At 41.0% G+C, this 13681-nt stretch overlaps 2 protein-coding genes across 7 annotated transcripts; both read left to right on the top strand.

Moving 5' to 3' along the window:
• The first annotated feature begins 4813 nt into the window (after positions 1 to 4813).
• Positions 4814 to 9135, top strand: LOC112280434 (rho GTPase-activating protein 3). 2 transcript variants are annotated; one of them, XM_024515932.2, is made up of 6 exons: positions 4814 to 5002; positions 5848 to 6476; positions 6806 to 6926; positions 7120 to 7239; positions 7476 to 7706; positions 7879 to 9135. In XM_024515932.2, the coding sequence occupies exons 2-6, from the start codon at positions 5962 to 5964 to the stop codon at positions 8518 to 8520; spliced, it is 1629 nt and encodes a 542-aa protein (XP_024371700.1). In that variant the 5' UTR covers positions 4814 to 5002; positions 5848 to 5961; the 3' UTR covers positions 8521 to 9135. The 2 variants fall into 2 exon arrangements, with proteins under 2 accessions (XP_024371700.1, XP_024371699.1); XM_024515931.3 differs by having other exon boundaries at positions 4907 to 5147.
• Positions 9136 to 9319: 184 nt separating this feature from the next.
• On the top strand, positions 9320 to 11794 carry LOC112280436 (uncharacterized). Of its 5 annotated transcripts, none has more exons than XM_024515934.3 (4): positions 9320 to 9764; positions 10212 to 10615; positions 10750 to 11306; positions 11498 to 11794. In XM_024515934.3, exons 2-3 carry the CDS (start codon positions 10219 to 10221, stop codon positions 11256 to 11258), a joined length of 906 nt encoding a protein of 301 aa, XP_024371702.1. In that variant the 5' UTR covers positions 9320 to 9764; positions 10212 to 10218; the 3' UTR covers positions 11259 to 11306; positions 11498 to 11794. The 5 variants fall into 5 exon arrangements, with proteins under 5 accessions (XP_024371702.1, XP_024371703.1, XP_024371705.1 ...); XM_024515935.3 differs by having other exon boundaries at positions 9552 to 9764; positions 11486 to 11794; XM_024515937.3 differs by having other exon boundaries at positions 9574 to 9764; positions 10217 to 10615.
• Positions 11795 to 13681: the final 1887 nt, after the last annotated feature.

Here is a 13681-nt window from a genome sequence, read left to right as displayed (position 1 = left end):
TTGTTGTGAACCAATTAACATAAAAATCTACTCATTGTTACTTTTTATTATATACCTACAAGTGCAAAAAAAAAATCTTCTTCTAGCTAGTCTAATCCATCATTCAATGACATGGTTTTTCAAAAAAATATGTATAGTTTAAATTTTCTTCCTCCTGTTAAGATTTTGGTGCATCAAAACAATCTTTTACGATCTAAAGTACAAATTTTTTTCACTTCAAATTCTTCTTTTTAAAGTTGATACTTTATATTTTGTCACAACCATTGTTTTGCATAGTCAGTGAAAACATACGTTTTCACGTTCATTTCAAATCTTTGAATGGCCAAATCTAACAATATATTTAAAAACTTAACATTGAAAGATAAAGTTCTCCAACAACAATACTTGTTGTTTTAAGTAGCCCATTAACTAAACTGCAATTGTTCTATTATATTAGTTGAAAAAATTACTTCACAAGATTTCTCTGCACAAAGTTGTTTGGGAGACATGAGTGAAAGCCATCTATATTTTCCTACTTGTTCGTCTCCATGACTTCTTTGCAAATTGCACCAGACACAAAAAACATATACTCTTATCGATCATCCTCACTCACAAATTTCAGAGCTGGAATGTTTCTAACGAATCATTCAGGACAAGCGATGGAAACATACGAGGTCCGCATCAGGAGCATCTGCCATTCTCGTCGGTGGAGCACTGCAACCCATTTCATTCATAAGATCCAGCAATCGAAGCATCGAGAAAGCACCGTGTGCACAAACTGTTGCAATTAGCGTCGGAGTTACTATGGCGCAGTCACTCGAGTAATTGCTGCTGTCAGGAAATCCTCAGGACTCAGACGAGAAATATATATATACATGTATATATATATAATCAGCATTTCCCGGAAGGTCGACAACGACGACGTGACTGAAAGTTCTATGGTCCTGCATAGTCCTGTGTTTGCAATTTAAGGAACCGGCAGAGTTAAGTGCTACTATTAATCACAACTCGGATAAAAAGGTGACGCAATGAATTCCTCTCTGCGCAAGTCAGACCATCCCTAGAAACGGTTTCAGTTGCAGAAGTCACAGCGACCTTCCTGCATTCGAGCTGCTGCGGAGATCGTGTCAGAAGACGATAAAGCATAAATGCGATTGATAGAATCCATGAGGATGAAGCCACCACATGAGGAATAACTGGCATGTGTCTATTTATCACCAAGGAGTTATTTTAAGATCCAGTGAACGCGGCCACGGATCCACGTCGACAGACCACCATTCCATGAAATGGATTCTCCTGCTTGGTACCACAAAACCCCCACCTGCCGATTCTCCCGAGTGTTTAGCTTGTTCCCCATGAAGGCAACCAGCTCGGAGAGAATCTCGCAGCTGGAAACTAGGAACAGTATGCGACGCATCTGTCCCAGGCTGGTGTGACATCCGGGCGGCGGTTTCTGGTGCAGGAATCAGGATGATGCTGCAGCTGCCAACTTCAAAACGCCATCTCGGGGGATTGCACAGTCAACTGTCAATCCCATATGTCGATCTCCATTCTAGCAACACCATCGTCAGGCGCTGTTGCAACAAAGCTAGACTCCCCAACGGTGGGTCCGTTTCTAGATCCTACCTCTATTTCGGTTGGTAGTTATATTTTGCGCTGTTAAAATCGTGGCTAGAAGAGAAGCTCAACTTCCATGTGTGCCCCCATTCTGACATATGGACAATAACATTAGTACAAATGCCACTTCGAATGTGAGCGTCATGTCAGAATGTGATACAATAGATGGTGAGCCATGTCGGATCTCAAATGCTAGATGGACTGCCAAGTGGACAAATTCGTGTCTAAGTTCCACATCCTAAAATGTAAACCACGAAATCACTACGTACCACGTCGATTTTCCATGTCAGGATTTGACACTTTGAACTAGGAATTTTGATCGTAGATGAGCCACTAACCCCACACACAATTGGATGTACTTTTAGAAGGTTTATTTCTGTATCCTTTGTCCATACATGCGCCTTCATAGAGTAAAGAATGTACAGAATCTTCTTTCATGGATTAATTTGATATTTGCTTTGTGATTTTGTTTAGAAAGACAATGAGCCTCAATATGATATTATAGCATTTGTATAAGTTGATATATCAAAGTAAAATGAAATCTAAAAACACTTATATATAGTCAAAATATCAAATGTTACTACATAAACTATTTGATGATATGAAAAAATTATATACAGTTTTGCATAAAAATAAAATGAACATAAAGTAATGATATGCATTTTTATTCAACAGCTATGTCCAATTCATTAGCTATATGAGTTATTAGTGTTGACTGCTAGTGAAAGTCTTTTGTAGAAATTGTGTGTATGTATGTCTTTACACATGTACATATATACATAGACACATTGATTAATCATGAAATTTTACAGAAAATATGATAAGGATATTGTACAGCATTCATCTATAATGTATTTTTATTAATTTCAGTAGTACTTTTTTATTTCATGTATATTTTTTATGTTTATGATCTACAAATATAAATAAATAAATAAATAAATAATAAAAAGATAGCCCAAATTAACCCAATGTGTAATGCTTTATGAACAATAAATATAAATTTAAGTAGCAATGTGGAGAAAAGTATAAAGTTACAATTTTTGATACTCAAAAGTATAAAATATACCAACATTTGTTTAAAAGTTGACTTTGATTATAATAGTGCAATCAAACTCTACAGAATAAGACTATGTGACGATTTATTTTTTAAATAAGTAAATAAAAAAGACATTAAGTTTTAAAGTTTGTATGGTATGATTCCATCTAATTTTCATTTTCAAAGCATGCCCAAATGATTTTTGACATAAAAGGAAAAGTGCTCCAATGTATTGTTATTATTATTATTATTATTTTCATCCAATTAGCAGTTGCAGGTTCTGGTTGGTTTATTTTGAAAATCATGCAATTTATCAAAACAAGTCTCTCTCTCTCTCTCTCTCTCTCTCTCTCTTTATATATATATATATATATATATATATCCCATGATTGATGTAACCTACATTTAAAAATACTATGCTTAAAATATTAATTCAACTTTAATTTTCAAAATAAAAAGTAAAGAAGAAAAAAGTTCCTCGTTAGAGTTGACGTGTAAATGAAATACATGTACTATTGAAAAGCCTACCCAAAATTGGATAAATGGGTTGCACATATAAACACAAAAAGAGGATAAAGTTGAAAGTGATAGAAGGAATCATACAGAAAAAATGCGTTTCGAAAAAGACAAAAATTAAAATGACTTTGGATATACACCTATTATGGAGCCCGAATACTTGCTCAAAGTAATGCTATTGCTCCCCTGAAAATGGGAAACGTTAAAGTAAAAGCTAAAGCTAAAGTAACAACCACTAGAATCTTTTTCACCTGGACTTTTTTACTTTCGAAGCGCAAAAAAGGACTTCTGTTAAAATATTTGCTATGGCAGCTCTTTTTTGCTACAATCACTCACCCCCGTAATTCAAAATGATAATGTGTTATTTACGGAGATTAAAACTTCAAAGTTACAATGGATAGGTAATTCCACATAATAAATTTAGTTCAAATATTGTCACCCAATACTGTTTTGGATGGAGATAAACTCACATATATTAGCTTAAAGACTTATGGAGCTTAAAATAATCTTTAGTTAGATTACTCTCGATGTTTCCAACACTCCAATGTTATACACCAGTCTCTTTATTCTACTTCGTGGTCTATTTGTACCTAAGCACAATTGTGTGATTTAATATGATTATTATTCGTTTCAATTTAACATGAAAGTTTTTTTGCTCTTGTATTGAAATATTTGCTTTATGTTTAGAATGACAATTCCATGTCACTCACACAAACACTTCCCCTTCGCAATCTCAACCCTAAAATGATCATGTGAAATGAACCGAATCTCCAACCCTAAAATTTGAAAATGATTCACTTGTTTATTTTTAAGCTCATGTGGCATAACCTGCGAGTTCTACGGTTATTTATTTATTTATTTTTAGGTATCAAGTTCTTGGGTTATCAACACTTGTAATGACTGCATATCGACACGTGTCAGAAAACTTCACTTCAAAAACAAAACCAAACTACCATTAGCCCCATAGTTAGAAGCTTTAGCAATCAGGCTGGCGCGCCATATTTCATCCATCCACATCCACTTCCAAAAATGGTTCATCTTATGAGATCAGTTGGATGATTATTAACCCTAAGACACCACCCTCACCTGCTACTCCCGGTCATTCTCCTCTCTACAAAATGAACCATGAAAAAGAAAAGAGGATCGTGACCTATGCGATAGTGCCACGTGGTGAAAGAGATCTTCAATTCATAGTCCACGTCGGATTGTCTTGTTTTTTTTTTTTTCCCTCGAAAAGGGAGAACAGATGTGAATTCTGACTGGAGCTTGAGAGGGAGGCGGCAAAAAGACGACGGTGCTTTCAAAAGGTGTCGAGGAATAGAGAGTGGGAGGGGTCCACGTCAGTCGGACTCCATCCGCGCCATCAGGGAAGGGCAGACAAGGACAGATGAGTACAGGGCGTGCGAGGAGTTGGTTGTGGCGGGGCCGGTAAAAGGAAGGGTGGAGCTGGAGGTGGGGGTGAAGGGGTCGGCGAAAGCACAGGGATGGCAGGGGGGTTGTGTACTGCGGCCCGTTGCGGCCTAAATCGTCACGTTGCGTTCCGTTGCGTCCAAGTCATAGCCATAGCTTTTGTGTCGCAGGCGACAATTCTCTGGTTCAGCCTGGATTCCCGCCTTCTTACCTCGCGAGGCTTCTTGGTTTTTTCTTGCTTTAGACTTCAATCGGCTGAGGAATAGCATATTCCTGCTGCAATTACTCGGCGAGGAAGGCTTTTTCGGTCTTGGGGGTAGCGATTGATGCGGTTTTGTGCTTTGCGCTTGCAAGTAAATTGATATACGGTGGGGGTGAGTGTGGGAGGGAGGGAGTATTTTATGGCGGGGTTGGTTTCGGAGTAGGCGGTATGTGGACGATCAGGTGAGGTCACGGTGCAGAGCATGAACAATAAGTTGGGAGTGATCACGGTTCTGTGTTGTTTGGGAGTGGGTTGGAGCGAGTGGGGTGGCAGTCAAGGCAGCTGTGAAAGGAGGAGGGAGTGGACGCGCGAGGGGAACCAGTTTTGGTAGGTCTGGGAGTTGGGTTTTGCTGGCGTTGCCGCTCAAGTCTGTTGCTGGTGTTGCGTGGGTACTGGGAGCTGCCATTATTCTTGTCTCTTGTTTCAAGTAGTGGGCGGATACGTCTTCTTCGTGATGGTTGGTGGCGTTGGATGGATTTTCATGTAATGATTTCGAGATATATTTGAAGAGTTGTGTGCAAGACCAGTGTTGACGCGATTCGTCGTTCGCTGAAGGACACAGTTGAAGCTTTTTTGTGGTCTTTTAAGTGTTGGGGTTCGTTATCGAGGGGTGGCATTGCAGTGTTTTTACACGAGTGCAACCACTGTATTTGTAGGACAGTGAGTCAGTATTATTTGTAAAAGTCTTAAAACAACTTGAGTTCGTAGGAGTTGTGGAGTGGGAAGCACGAACGTCTGTCCTTCGTGCAGAACGCATAGGCGGAAATCAGAAAAGTGATGAATCATGTCACCTAATGTGTGTTATCTCAACTTGGATTAGTTGCGATGACGTGAACGTTAGAGGATCGTAGGGGTATTCATGGAACAGCTGTCGATTTCAGTGTTACCTGACGCGAGAAAATCTCAATCAATATCGCACTAACCGGGAACGACAATCAGTGTACCGTCGTGTGAGGGTCAAGGATCAGAGTGTTAATCTTGTGGGTATTAACTAATTTGTTTTGCCTGTTGTGCATGACATCTGCAGGTGCTAAAATACGCAATCTTGCTCCTAATTAAATGAAAAGCAATTCCGGACTCGGATCACAACTAGGCCACGGAAGGGGGCCGACTCGGAGCTGCGCCTTATTCTGTTGAAACTATGACTGCGGTCCTACAGTTCCAAAGGAGCACTCAATCATCTTCCAGCGATAGTGACGAGTACACCTCAACCTCAGAGTATTTATCGGACATAGACACGGAGGGGTGCATTAGCAATAACGCTCCTCCTCTTTTTAACGACGATGTTCACGGTTTAAAGATCAATCCGAAATTCTTATTCAGCACATCTCCGCCAAAGCACAGAAGCGCGAGAGTTCATGAAGCTGGAGCTCAGCTGTCAATGGTAGCGTTGGTGTTCGCTACAGTTAGAAAGTCGCTTCTTACGTGCCAAACAGCGGAAGGAGTAGAAATAATGGAAGGGGAGAGGGTGAAAGCCACAGACAAGGTCGGTGAGAAGGAAAAAGGAAAAGGGAAGGAAACCAAGATGGGCATGGAAATTGGATGGCCGACGGATGTAGAGCATGTTGCGCACGTTACTTTCGACCGCTACAATGGGTTTCTTGGCCTGCCTGAGGAATACGAGAATGAAGTGCCCAGACCAACTCCCAGTGCAAGGTCCGTTGTTATATCAGATTCTTGATCTTGATGCCCGACGTGGTTGTGGTGTGACATTCCCTGTGTTTCTTTGATTATTACCTTGAAGTCCCTTATCATCGCACCCCGGCGGCATATAACTTCGAAGAGCGTTCTGGTTTCGTTTCGTCATATGGTCAGTAGTTCACTGTCATATGTGAGAAGTTTAAAGAAAGTTGCTGGTATCGAAATCATATGAAGAGAGTCCTATGTGCGATGAACTATGTCTAGAAAGTGGGATAATATGCAGAAACTTGGATGCAATAATGTGGTTCTTGATATGCTCACCGTTTAACATTATTTTTTTGCAGCAAGAATGTGTTTGGAGTTTCAGTGGAGTCAATGCAGTGTTCACTCGACTCTCATGGCAACATGGTCCCGACTATTCTTCTGCTCTTGCAGAGACAGCTCTATGATCAACAAGGGCTCATGGTGCGTCCAATCTGAGAATAACAGCATGAGAAATCTTTTATGTCTGCTCTATTTGAACATTTTAGAACTTGTCTGGGTCAGTTAGCTTGACCTAACGTGTATAACATGACTGCAGAATGCGGTACCTTCCATGAACGCCTGTTTGCACCAAGTTTCAGGTTCAATCTAACTAGAAGTTTTACTGTTCATTCAGGCTGAAGGTATTTTTAGGATAAATCCCGAGAATAGTCACGAGGAGCATGTGCGGGAGCAACTCAACAAAGGCATCGTCCCTGCCGACATCAATATTCATGCCTTAGCTGGCTTGATTAAGGTTGGTAAATTTCACTCCATCAGATGCATCGGTGAAATATTTTCATTCCCCCTTTTCCCTGTTTGGCTATCTCAGAGGCGAGATGTTTGGAACCCCTTCTTATGATTATAGAAGAAGATGGAATATGTAGGTTCTGGCATATGATTGCCCCCTCAGAGCAGCAGCGAGGGAGCGGTTTCTATTCCTACGTGTTCGTCTTTCACAGGAACTGATAGAAGAATGGGTTTTGAGTGCAGGCGTGGTTCAGGGAGCTTCCAAGAGGCGTTCTAGATTCATTGAGTCCAGAGCAGGTTCTTGCTTCCCACGGTGAGAAGGATAGCTTGGCACTTGTTAAGCTACTGCCGGCTACGGAGTCTGCTCTATTGAACTGGGCCATTAACTTGATGGCCGATGTCGTGGAGCTGGAGTCTTTCAACAAGATGAATGCTCGCAATATTGCAATGGTATTCGCTCCTAATATGACACAGGTATGGAGCACTTCTGCAGTGGTCTCTATCTGTAGAAGCTGTTGTATGGCGAATGGTCCTCTTTTTTCACATGGTAACTCAAGATTGCTTATCCTAAAAGGTGGTTTTCCGTTAGCATGTTATGTGTCAATGAAGGTTATCCCTTTACTGATTCATATTTACTGCCCTGCAGATGGTTGATCCGCTCAATGCCCTGATGCATGCCGTTCAAGTAATGAATTTGCTTAAAACTCTGATTCTTCGCACACTGAAGGACCGGAAGGCCAGTTTGCTGGAATCTCACTCACCCCCCTCGTCGCCAGAATCTCCCAAGTTGGAAGAGCCTGAGCATGATCCTCAAGCCGCCCTGTGGGTTGAAGACTCTAACGATGATGTTTATGGTGGCAGCGTATTTAATCGCCATGATAGACAATGGTTCCAAACCTCCCAAAACTCGTGCGCAGGGCTTCTCCGAGGTCATGACCGGACGAGCTCTCAAGGCTCACTAAGTGGTGTTTGGATGGATCATGAACGTGGCAGCTCACGATACCCACCTCTACCATTCGCGGGTTCTCATGATCGTCAACCAAGTCCTGTATTTGGTGGCCCTCATAAAGCGAACCCTTTTCTTAGGAGCCCCACCGAGCACAATTATGATCGGAATAGCTCACAGACCGCGTTACTGAATGGTCTTGGGCACAACAGTGACGAGCCACAAGGAGATTTCAGCCCTTTCACGCTTTTCCCCCCTACGCACAGCACTAAAGGAAAGGGTTCTAGTGGTCGCATGACTCCTTCCATTGACCAACGAGCTGAGCGGGTGGAAGCATGGTGATCCGCTGCATAGTTCTCTCTTCTGTTTTCTAGATGTAGAACTTTGTTGTTCCATTTCTATGGGTGTGAAAAAGGACCACGACGAAGAAGTAACACAGGGTTGTGATTCGACTCGAGTACTGATAACGAAGGTGAACGCTCGTCCTTCAGATTTCTCACAAGGGCTTAAGTGGCTTTGAGTGGAGTCATTTGAAAAGAAGACAATACCCGATGCATGGCTGTGTACATCTTATTGGCAAAACGTGTAGGTGGAAGGAACATCACGCTTTCTAGTGATGAAATCAACTCAGCATGTCTTGAGGTGATGGCTTGGGTCACTGGAGTAGATTGTTTGAAGCAGATACTGCTGGAGTAAAGAATCCTGGGAGGGATGGCACTTTTGTACTATAATTCAGGATAGCTCAGTTCTTATACTTGTTCAGTAGTAGTAATCTACACAAGACAGACTTGAGCAAAAACTAACCCATTCTTTGATTAAAGCTCGCTTGCTGAAGAGGGCTTGATCGGAAACAAAGCCAAGTTTTGCTTGGTGCTTAGGCATGTGAATATTTCAGGTGTATTTATTTTCAGGGGTTTTTCACTTGGATTGACTTAATCTAAACATCTCGCTTGTCTACTCGTTTGAAACGAATGGGATTTGATGCATCTCACTTCAGAATGAATAGCACTACTTTTTAACTAGCGTACTCTTTGGTGTGCCCTTCATTTCTCTACTGACCTGCAGTGTACAGACTTTTTACCTTGTGATCTCTTGTGTATATGTCGCATTAGTATCTGACACAAGACGCTTGCTGTCTCAGTAAAAGCTCACACATGCATCACTGCAATATTTTGTACCAGTTGTGAAGTGATCTTCGGATTCAATGTCTCGATGCGAAAATATAACACTTTCAGAAGCATCATACGACTTCTGAATTGTATGTACGCCGTTGATTTTGAGTGGAGGACGCCTATCCGTCATTTGGAGAGGCTGAGTTTGTCACACGTGTTCAACTTTTCCATCTTCCCTTCTGTCTGGCACCGCATGCGCCAAGCACTAATCGTGAGCTTATTCTTCTAAAGTTGCCCATCCGACAAAAATCTTGTACACAACATTAGACCTGCAATTGTTCAGAACTATCCCGAATCGTTTCCTTTCTGAATGATTATTAAGGGGCATCTCACCTGTTGTCAATAAGCTCAGCTTATCAATTTCCGCCGCGGATGTGAGAATACCGGGAGCAGACACCATTCAAATTGGGTCAGGTGAGTGCGACTCTTGTGTAAAATTTTGAACTATCTGGTTCCCTGTGTGCGTTGCGTTCGTTTAGGTGGAGACTCCTTTTGTCGATAGGTGTATGAATTGGGTCGAGGGATTTGGAGCAGTTGTGTTGAGGTTGGTCTAGTAATTGTGTTGAGGAGATAAAGAGAACCCTTTCGAACACCTTGCCGTCGGTGCAAAGAATGATTGGGTAGCATCCACCCACACTAGCACTGATTTGAAGAGTTGAATTGGCAGAAGAAATAGAAATTTCCAGCTCTTTTGCCATTAGCCGAGTAGTGTCCCTCGTTTTGCTACTCGGATCAAGCGGAATGTGCAGTTTAAATATGAATTTGGCGAGACTAGGTTGCGAGAGATGCACTAAAACGTGAGCATCCTTTAGGTATTTTAATGTTTTGTGTGGTCTGAAGTGGTTACGTGATTATCCACAGAGCAGCTATGGCAGCAATCAATCTTGCGAAACAGGCGGTAATAAGTCCTCGTACTGCGCATCTGTCTTCTTCCTCCACCTGCCACAGCCACACAAAACCCCTTCTCCCACCAGATACAGTGAGCTCAAAAAGAATTTTAAAGTATCGAGAGATGGCAAGCCCTGAATGCAGCAGTAGCGGCATGACTGATTCCCAGCCCGGTCGAATTCAACGCCAGGTCCTGAGCAAAGAGGGTCGAACTAAAATGAACCCTACGTCGGACAGGGGCTTCTATTCTTCCCCAAGGTTTGTTACTCACGTGGATGATCAATTCATTGCAACACTTACTGATCTGTACCGCGAGCGCATACCTGACAATGCCGAGGTCTTGGATCTCATGAGCTCCTGGGTCAGTCATTTGCCAGGTACGCCAAAATAACCTAATTTTCCAACCCCCCATTCCAATTACCCTAACTATCAAAATCCTGGCAACATCTCTCTTGTACATTTGTGACCAATTCTCACGAACATCCGTGTCCCCTCCCAACATTTCATGCAGCCGAGAAGAAATACAAGCGTGTCGTGGGACACGGTCTCAACGCACAGGAGCTTGCCCGCAACCGACAGCTCAACCAATTCTTCGTGAAAGACCTAAACGAGGAGCCGAAGCTGGAGAGTGCTGACAATTCCTTCGACGCCGTCCTCTGCACTGTCAGCGTCCAGTACTTGGAGCAACCCGAAAAGGTCTTCGCCGATATCTTCCGCGTCCTCAAACCCGGTGGTGTCTGCATCGTGAGCTTCAGCAACCGCATGTTCTATGAAAAAGCCGTAACTGCGTGGCGAGACGGCAGCGACTACAGTCGAACCCAGCTCGTGAAACAATACTTCCAGTGCATAGAAGGCTTTACCACTCCGGAGGTGGTGAAGAAGCCCATCTCCCCCACCCAATCCTCTCAAAACTCTTCCCCGAATCCCTTGTCTCTCATCACCAACCTCTTCCAATCTGCGAGCAAGGACCCATTCTACGCAGTGGTCGCTTATCGCAACTTCAAGCCCATCCGTGAATAGAGTTACGCTACACTCTTGGACCTCCAGGACGAAGTCAATACCTGCACAGTATGAGCCTCCATATCCATATCCATATCCATTTTTGCCTCTGCCATCAACTTGTACACAACTGTAAAATCCTGTTTTTCCTTCTTCTTTCACTGCAGGAAGTTTGTTTGTTTGCATTGGATCTAAGCTTTTAGCTCCGTTGAGATTCTTCGAGCTCTCCACGTAATCCATAACAGTAGGGTTGTGTACAGGAGGAGTATGCATGCAGCACGGCAACAACTCTAGGCTCTGTGAAGAACAAGTTACTCAACTGTCATGCTTAGCTCTGCTTTTCTCTAGTCTTCTGTTCATCTCACACTATATATATATATATATATATAGTTGACTCTCCGTTAACCGATACGATTGGTGGACGCCGAAATGTATCTAATATTGGAGGGTATCGAATTATAGAGTGACAGATTGCGATTGGTTGATGAGTGTCAAATTGTGGTTGGCTAATATAATGAAAACTTGAAGGGAGATTTTGAGTTTTGGAAAATGCAAAAGTTGGTCCCCAAGGTGTTCCTTGATTTTTACAGACAAAACTCCGTGGGGTTACTAAGGAACGTACTTATTCAACAAACAAATCAGAGCAATGTCAAAGACACTTACCAATGAGCAAAGGCTTGGAATTTGCCAGAAAAAGGCAGAAAACCCATTTATGAACTATAAAGAGCTTGCAACATGGGCAGCAGATGATTTCAATCTTCAAAAATTGCTATTGCAGAGTACCATCAACCCCATTTTCAATAAGCACTAAGAGTATGAGAGCCTCGACTTGTCTAGACTCTCTACACAGTGCCAACGGCTTCCAATGCATCCTTAGTTAGACTAAGTGTTGGCTAATTCGATTTTGCAATGCCAGCATTGAGGTGTTGTGTTCACTGATGGATTTATACAAGAGAAAGGAAGAAAGTGTGCCATGCTTTTGAGCATTGCAAATCTACCAAGATTTTCAAATGGTTGGGTTTAGAAGTTTAAGCAATGATATGAATTTTGAGCATTCAAGTTGCATGGTGAAAGTGCATTGGCCAACACTATTACAATTAAAGTATCTCTTCTTGAGCTTCACGTAAAAATCAAGTGGTATGCCTTCTATGACATTTACAACATGGACAAAACCAAGTTATTCTATTGTTATTCTGTTATTGAGTAAGATAATTGATGCTTGCTAGATTGCAGGAATGAAAAAGGATAAAACGAGAATCATCATTGCTCTTACCACTAATGTAGATGGCTTGAACAAGCTGAATCCCTTTTATATTAGCCATGTATGGAAACTGTTCTACTTTAATAAGAAAATTGGCAAACAACTTAATTTTTTCTACTATGCAAATAAAAAAAACATGAATGATTAGCCAATTCATTTAAGGATGGCTAAAAAATATCAATGAAAGGATTCTCCTTTTTTTTAACAATATTCTTTTGCACGTTTTGAAAAAAGTTGAATTGTCAAATATTGAGATTGTATTTCTTCTACCAAACACAATCTCAATAATTTATTCTATGGATGCAAGGATCATTGTTGCCTTTAAAAGGCGTTATTGTTGCTTTCAGCTATAAGATGCAATTGATAAAGATAATGCTAGTAGATTTGATATTTACAAAGTCAATCAACTAACAATAATGCATTGATGTAATAATGAATGGAACAATATTCTTATTTTCTTAGTAAGACAATTCATATGCTTCCTGAAGTTCGATAATGCTTTAAGCTTATTAGACATTATATTTATAGACCAAGAAGTCAAAATTGAGGAAGCAAGTATCAACAATGAACTATCTTCAACCAAAGAGAAACTAGATATTTGCAATCCAATGTCAATTGAAGCTCGTCTAAATCTTATCAATGAAGAAATTATCTATCTATAGTTTATAGATGAAGAGATTGTAGAAGTAGTGGAATACAACTAAAATGATGCTAATAATGTTGACAAGCTAGAGGAAGCGGAAACGGAAATAACAAACAAAGAAAAACTAAAACTCTACCAAAAATTTGTCAAAATCCTTGACCTTTCATTTTCCTTGCATGCTACTACTTATAATATTGCTTGCCAAATACAAAATGAGCTACAATGCCAAAAAAAAACATCAGTCATTGCTTGTTTCTTGACTCCAACATTCATTGTAACTACATCACTATGTAGTTAGCTTTGTTCTTTGTTTTCATTGTTTTTTATTTTATTTTATTGTTTTGTATACAATAGTAAACCAATTTTGCTCATGAAATGCATTGGATATTGGAGAGAAGAAAGTATCAGTTCACGCCACAAGAAAGCAATTGTTGGAACTCATTTTGTTTTGAATATCGGAGGATATTGGTTTACAAGGGATCATATAACAGAGGGTCAAGTGTATTTATGTATGTGTATGTGTGTGGGTTTTTGAATAAT

The sequence above is a fragment of the Physcomitrium patens genome, chromosome 3 (assembly GCF_059467195.1).
Source record: "Physcomitrium patens ecotype Gransden chromosome 3, ASM5946719v1, whole genome shotgun sequence".
NCBI lineage: Eukaryota > Viridiplantae > Streptophyta > Bryopsida > Funariales > Funariaceae > Physcomitrium > Physcomitrium patens.
Note: the sequence above shows the minus strand (reverse complement) of the source record. Positions and strands in the feature narration are given on the sequence as shown.

Coding starts and splice junctions, on each gene's coding strand:
- LOC112280434 (XM_024515932.2), top strand. CDS start 5,962: ATGACTGCGGTCCTACAGTTCCAAAGGAGCACTCAATCATCTTCCAGC. Junction 6,477..6,805: donor AGACCAACTCCCAGTGCAAG/GTCCGTTGTTAT, acceptor ATTTTTTTGCAG/CAAGAATGTGTTTGGAGTTT. Junction 6,927..7,119: donor ATGATCAACAAGGGCTCATG/GTGCGTCCAATC, acceptor CTGTTCATTCAG/GCTGAAGGTATTTTTAGGAT.
- LOC112280436 (XM_024515934.3), top strand. CDS start 10,219: ATGGCAGCAATCAATCTTGCGAAACAGGCGGTAATAAGTCCTCGTACT. Junction 10,616..10,749: donor CTGGGTCAGTCATTTGCCAG/GTACGCCAAAAT, acceptor CATTTCATGCAG/CCGAGAAGAAATACAAGCGT.